The sequence below is a fragment of the Borostomias antarcticus genome (assembly GCF_949987555.1).
Source record: "Borostomias antarcticus genome assembly, contig: scaffold_224, whole genome shotgun sequence".
NCBI lineage: Eukaryota > Metazoa > Chordata > Actinopteri > Stomiiformes > Stomiidae > Borostomias > Borostomias antarcticus.
Window position 1 is genome coordinate 112,501 of NW_028176163.1, and position 7,500 is coordinate 120,000.

At 47.8% G+C, this 7,500-nt stretch overlaps 1 protein-coding gene across 1 annotated transcript in view; it reads left to right on the forward strand.

Annotated features, from left to right (window-relative positions):
* grk6 (G protein-coupled receptor kinase 6) overlaps nucleotides 1-7,500 on the forward strand; it is a gene marked incomplete at both ends in the record, with an annotated part of 75,860 nt that overhangs the window by 58,610 nt on the left and 9,750 nt on the right. The window contains one exon of the mRNA XM_084462668.1: nucleotides 2,435-2,524. Coding sequence (XP_084318794.1) covers nucleotides 2,435-2,524 — 90 coding nt within the window. The remainder of the gene's footprint in view (nucleotides 1-2,434; nucleotides 2,525-7,500) is intronic.

Sequence of the window (7,500 nt, forward strand, 5' to 3'; positions counted from 1 at the left end):
AGCAGGTCTTTGATGGGGACAGTGGGATCACTGGAGGGGTAGCAGGTCTTTGATGGGGACAGTGGGATCACTGGAGGGGTAGCATGTCTTTGATGGGGACAGTGGGATCACTGGAGGGGCTAGCAGGTCTCTGATGGGGACAGTGGGATCACTGGAGGGGTAGCAGGTCTCTGATGGGGACAGTGGGATCACTGGAGGGGGTAGCAGGTCTTTGATGGGGACAGTGGGATCACTGGAGGGGTAGCAGGTCTTTGATGGGGACAGTGGGATCACTGGAGGGGTAGCAGGTCTTTGATGGGGACAGTGGGATCACTGGAGTGGGTAGCAGGTCTTTGATGGGGACAGTGGGGTCACTGGAGGGGTAGCAGGTCTTTGATGGGGACAGTGGGACACTGGAGGGGTAGCAGGTCTTTGATGGGGACAGTGGGATCACTGGAGGGGGTAGCAGGTCTTTGATGGGGACAGTGGGACACTGGAGGGGTAGCAGGTCTTTGATGGGGACAGTGGGATCACTGGAGGGGTAGCAGGTCTTTGATGGGGACAGTGGGGTCACTGGAGGGGTAGCAGGTCTCTGAGGGGGACAGTGGGATCACTGGAGGGGGTAGCAGGTCTTTGATGGGGACAGTGGGATCACTGGAGGGGGTAGCAGGTCTTTGATGGGGACAGTATGATCACTGGAGGGGTAGCAGGTCTTTGATGGGGACAGTGGGATCACTGGAGGGGGTAGCAGGTCTTTGATGGGGACAGTATGATCACTGGAGGGGTAGCAGGTCTTTGATGGGGACAGTGGGATCACTGGAGGGGGTAGCAGGTCTTTGATGGGGACAGTATGATCACTGGAGGGGTAGCAGGTCTTTGATGGGGACAGTAGGGTCACTGGAGGGGTAGCAGGTCTTTGATGGGGACAGTGGGATCACTGGAGGGGGTAGCAGGTCTTTGATGGGGACAGTATGATCACTGGAGGGGTAGCAGGTCTTTGATGGGGACAGTGGGACACTGTGTTGAGGTGTTGTGTGTGATGTTGTGTGTGTTGTAGTGTGTTGTGGTGTTGTGTGTGATGTTGTGTGTGATGTATTGTGCTGTGGTGTGCTGTGTGTGATGTATTGTGCTGTGGTGTGCTGTGTTGTAGTGTGCTGTGTTGTAGTGTGTTGTGTATTGTGTTGTGGTGTAGTGTGTGTTGTAGTGTGTTGTGTGTTGTGGTGTTGTGTGTGTTGTAGTGTGTTATGTATTGTGTTGTGGTGTTGTGTGTGTTGTAGTGTGTTGTGGTGTTGTGTGTGTTGTAGTGTGTTGTGGTGTGTGATGTTGTGTTGTAGTGTGTTGTGTGTGTTGTTGTGTGGTGTGTGATGTGTTGTAGTGTGTTGTGGTGTGTGATGTTGTGTTGTAGTGTAATGTGTTGTAGTGTGTTGTGTTGTTATCTTGCATGTATGATGTGTGTGTGTGTGTGTTGTGATGGGTTGTTGTGATCGTATTGTGTGTGTGTTGTGACCGTGTGTGTATTGTGTGTGTGTGTTGTGATGGTGTGTATTGTGTGTGTGTGTGTTGTGATGGTGTGTATTGTGTGTGTGTGTGTGTGTTGTGATGGTGTGTATTGTGTTTGTGTGTGTGTTGTGATGGTGTGTATTGTGTGTGTGTTTGTGTTGTGATGGTGTGTATTGCGTGTGTGTGTGTTGTGATGGTGTGTATTGCGTGTGTGTGTGAGTGTGTGTGTTGTGATGGTGTGTATTTTGTGTGTGTTGTGATGTGTGTGTGTGTTGTGATGGTGTGTATTGCGTGTGTGTGTGTTGTGATGGTGTGTATTGCGTGTGTGTGTGTTGTGATGGTGTGTATTGCGTGTGTGTGTTGTGATGGTGTGTATTGTGTGTGTGTGTTGTGATGGTGTGTATTGCGTGTGTGTGTGTGTTGTGATGGTGTGTATTGTGTGTGTGTGTTGTGATGGTGTGTATTGTGTGTGTGTGTTGTGATGGTGTATATTGTGTGTGTGTGTGTAGTGATGGTGTGTATTGTGTGTGTGTGTGTGTGTGTTGTGATGGTGTGTATTGTGTGTGTGTGTGTGTGTAGTGATGGTGTGTATTGTGTGTGTGTGTGTGTGTTGTGATGGTGTGTATTGTGTGTATTGTGTGTGTGTTGTGATGGTGTGTATTGTGTGTGTGTGTTGTGATGGTGTGTATTGTGTGTGTGTGTGTAGTGATGGTGTGTATTGTGTGTGTGTGTGTGTGTGTGTGTTGTGATGGTGTGTATTGTGTGTGTGTGTGTGTGTAGTGATGGTGTGTATTGTGTGTGTGTGTGTGTGTTGTGATGGTGTGTATTGTGTGTGTGTGTGTGTGTGTTGTGATGGTGTGTATTGTGTGTATTGTGTGTGAGTGTGTGTGTTGTGATGGTGTGTATTGTGTGTATTGTGTGTGAGTGTAGTGATGGTGTGTATTGTGTCCTGCAGGTCATATCAGGATATCAGACCTGGGTCTGGCCGTCCACGTTCCCGAGGGAGACTCTATCAAGGGCCGAGTGGGAACCGTGGGATACATGGGTGAGTTCTCACACACACACACACACACACACACACACACACACACACACGGCGTTGGAAAAGTGCCACGTCAAAGCTAACCAAGCAAACAAAAGTGACGAACGTCACTATGGCAGCTACACGTCGACGTACGTAACCGCGTCACCCCGTGTTACGCCCCCTGGTGGCCCGAGGCAGAAGAGCGCAACATAGGGCGACACAATGGGTCAGTGAGGGTGCAGGTACACAAAACCAAGACACTAATATGCAATAAAGGATTTATTACCAAATAAAGGCAACACAGGGAAGTCAGTGAGAAACTAAATGTGGCACCAAAATAAAGAACCAAAAAGAAATCCCCGCCCCTCCCTTAACAGGTGCAAAGCACCCAACAAAATACAAGGAATGGTGACCACAACTCAAACTGGGGTTCTAACAGAAAATAACTACATGTGGTGAAAGAAATGGAAACCCCGGGGTGTCTAAGGCCTGCTCACTGCTCCCTGTGTGCAAACAGACAGAAATGGTTAACAAAACACAGACAAACAAATGAATACAACTAAAGTGGGCTGTTAAGCAAAACAAGGATCAGGTTTACAACTAATAATAACTACTTTGAAGCTCCAACAAAAGGTTAACCAATAACACAAACAAGAAGGCTGAACAAAACCAAACCGCTCTACATACCCAGAGCTCTGCCACCGCTCGGGTAGGAGAGACAGAACTGAACACAAAAGGCCATATATATAGGGGAGGGACACCAGGCGATTGGATGATTGGATGAGTGGGGAGGTGGGCTGGAGAACCGGAACAGGTGTGAGTGATGAATGATGATTGGAACCAGACGGCTGCATCTGCTAGAAGCTTGACAATGAAGAAACAGAAGGGGGAGACAAAAACAACACCAAGACAACACCAAACACATACTGGGCCCAAAAGAAAACAACACATAGCCAACACAAACAATACGTAACAACACCCTGTCAGCCAAGTTAGCTACATGTCTACAAATGTGACCCCGTTACCCCGTCAGTTAAGTTAGCTACATGTCTACAAACGTGACCCCGTCAGTTAAGTTAGCTACATGTCTACAAACGTGACCCCGTTACCCCGTCAGTTAAGTTAGCTACATGTCTACAAACGTGACCCCGTTACCCCGTCAGTTAAGTTAGCTACATGTCTACAAACGTGACCCCGTTACCCCGTCAGTTAAGTTAGCTACATGTCTACAAACGTGACCCCGTCAGTTAAGTTAGCTACATGTCTACAAACGTGACCCCGTTACCCCGTCAGTTAAGTTAGCTACATGTCTACAAACGTGACCCCATTACCCCGTCAGTTAAGTTAGCTACATGTCTACAAACGTGACCCCGTTACCCCGTCAGTTAAGTTAGCTACATGTCTACAAACGTGACCCCGTTACCCCGTCAGTTAAGTTAGCTACATGTCTACAAACGTGACCCCGTTACCCCGTCAGTTAAGTTAGCTACATGTCTACAAATGTGACCCCGTTACCCCGTCAGCCAAGTTAGCTACATGTCTACAAACGTGACCCCGTTACCCCGTCAGCCAAGTTAGCTACATGTCTACAAACGTGACCCCGTTACCCCGTCAGTTAAGTTAGCTACATGTCTACAAACGTGACCCCGTGACCCCGTCAGTTAAGTTAGCTACATGTCTACAAACGTGACCCCGTCAGTTAAGTTAGCTACATGTCTACAAACGTGACCCCGTTACCCCGTCAGTTAAGTTAGCTACATGTCTACAAACGTGACCCCGTTACCCCGTCAGTTAAGTTAGCTACATGTCTACAAACGTGACCCCGTTACCCCGTCAGTTAAGTTAGCTACATGTCTACAAACGTCACCCCGTTACCCCGTCAGTTAAGTTAGCTACATGTCTACAAACGTGGCCCTGTTACCCCGTCAGTTAAGTTAGCTACATGTCTACAAACGTGACCCCGTTACCCCGTCAGTTAAGTTAGCTACATGTCTACAAACGTGACCCCGTTACCCCGTCAGTTAAGTTAGCTACATGTCTACAAACGGGACCCCGTTACCCCGTCAGTTAAGTTAGCTACATGTCTACAAACATGACCCCGTTACCCCGTCAGTTAAGTTAGCTACATGTCTACAAACGTGACCCCGTCAGTTAAGTTAGCTACATGTCTACAAACGTGACCCCGTTACCCCGTCAGTTAAGTTAGCTACATGTCTACAAACGTGACCCCGTCAGTTAAGTTAGCTACATGTCTACAAACGTGACCCCGTTACCCCGTCAGTTAAGTTAGCTACATGTCTACAAACGTGACCCCGTCAGTTAAGTTAGCTACATGTCTACAAACGTGACCCCGTCAGTTAAGTTAGCTACATGTCTACAAACGTGACCCCGTTACCCCGTCAGTTAAGTTAGCTACATGTCTACAAACGTGACCCCGTTACCCCGTCAGTTAAGTTAGCTACATGTCTACAAACGTGACCCCGTTACCCCGTCAGTTAAGTTAGCTACATGTCTACAAACGTGACCCCGTTACCCCGTCAGTTAAGTTAGCTACATGTCTACAAACGTCACCCCGTTACCCCGTCAGTTAAGTTAGCTACATGTCTACAAACGTGGCCCTGTTACCCCGTCAGTTAAGTTAGCTACATGTCTACAAACGTGACCCCGTTACCCCGTCAGTTAAGTTAGCTACATGTCTACAAACGTGACCCCGTTACCCCGTCAGTTAAGTTAGCTACATGTCTACAAACGTGACCCCGTGACCCCGTCAGTTAAGTTAGCTACATGTCTACAAACGTGACCCCGTTACCCCGTCAGTTAAGTTAGCTACATGTCTACAAACGTGACCCCGTTACCCCGTCAGTTAAGTTAGCTACATGTCTACAAACGTGACCCCGTTACCCCGTCAGTTAAGTTAGCTACATGTCTACAAACGTGACCCCGTGACCCCGTCAGTTAAGTTAGCTACATGTCTACAAACGTGACCCCGTTACCCCGTCAGTTAAGTTAGCTACATGTCTACAAACGTGACCCCGTTACCCCGTCAGTTAAGTTAGCTACATGTCTACAAACGTGACCCCGTTACCCCGTCAGTTAAGTTAGCTACATGTCTACAAACGTGACCCTGTTACCCCGTCAGTTAAGTTAGCTACATGTCTACAAACGTGACCCCGTGACCCCGTCAGTTAAGTTAGCTACATGTCTACAAGCGTCACCCCGTTACCCCGTCAGTTAAGTTAGCTACATGTCTACAAACGTGACCCCGTGACCCCGTCAGTTAAGTTAGCTACATGTCTACAAACGTGACCCCGTTACTCCATCAGTTAAGTTAGCTACATGTCTACAAACGTGACCCCGTGACCCCGTCAGCCAAGTTAGCTACATGTCTACAAACGTGACCCTGTTACCCCGTCAGTTAAGTTAGCTACATGTCTACAAACGTGACCCCGTGACCCCGTCAGTTAAGTTAGCTACATTTCTACAAACGTCACCCCGTTACCCCGTCAGTTAAGTTAGCTACATGTCTACAAACGTGACCCCGTGACCCCGTCAGTTAAGTTAGCTACATGTCTACAAACGTGACCCCGTTACCCCGTCAGTTGAGTTAGCTACATGTCTACAAACGTGACCCCGTTACCCCGTCAGTTAAGTTAGCTACATGTCTACAAACGTGACCCTGTTACCCCGTCAGTTAAGTTAGCTACATGTCTACAAACGTGACCCCGTTACCCCGTCAGTTGAGTTAGCTACATGTCTACAAACGTGACCCCGTTACCCCGTCAGTTAAGTTAGCTACATGTCTACAAACGTGACCCCGTTACCCTGTCAGTTGAGTTAGCTACATGTCTACAAACGTGACCCCGTTACCCCGTCAGTTAAGTTAGCTACAAGTCTACAAACGTGACCCCGTTACCCCGTCAGTTAAGTTAGCTACATGTCTACAAACGTGACCCCGTTACCCCGTCAGTTAAGTTAGCTACATGTCTACAAACGTGACCCCGTGACCCCGTCAGTTAAGTTAGCTACATGTCTACAAACGTGACCCTGTTACCCCGTCAGTTAAGTTAGCTACATGTCTACAAACGTGACCCCGTTACCCCGTCAGTTAAGTTAGCTACATGTCTACAAACGTGACCCCGTTACCCCGTCAGTTAAGTTAGCTACATGTCTACAAACGTGACCCCGTTACCCCGTCAGTTAAGTTAGCTACATGTCTACAAACGTGACTCCGTTACCCCGTTAGTTAAGTTAGCTACATGTCTACAAACGTGACCCTGTTACCCCATCAGTTAAGTTAGCTACATGTCTACAAACGTGACCCCGTTACTCCGTCAGTTAAGTTAGCTACATGTCTACAAACGTGACTCCGTTACCCCGTTAGTTAAGTTAGCTACATGTCTACAAACGTGACTCCGTTACCCCGTTAGTTAGCCAAGTTAGCTACATACGTGACCCCGTTACCCCGTCAGCCAAGTTAGCTACATGTCTACAAACGTGACCCCGTTACCCCGTTAGTTAGCCAAGTTAGCTACATACGTGACCCCGTCAGCCTCTTAACTGCAAAGGTAGGTAAGCTTTTTAAGGTTTGGTAGTTGTCTTGTTAGCTACAGTATGTAGCTAGCCAGCGTCGGGCCACTACTCAATCTCTTTGATATGACAACACTAATAGCAGGCTATCACTTAGGATGGTTAGCTGATCTAGCGAATGTTCTCTCATGTTAGCTGAATGCTATGATATGCTATAGTTAGGCTAGACTAACGTTAACATCTGTGTATCTGGACCTTAGAGTAGGCTTGGCTTCAATCAATGACTGCACTGATCAATCAGTAGACTTGCACGGCCAGTAACTGCCTATACATGTTATATTAGGCTGTAGGTCTATTATGGTCATACCACGTTGGATGGAACAAGGTGCAACATTGCACCTCCCGGACAGCCAGATGTCTGATTAGCAGATACAACTGGTTGCTGTAATTATGTTAACATGATTAAACTG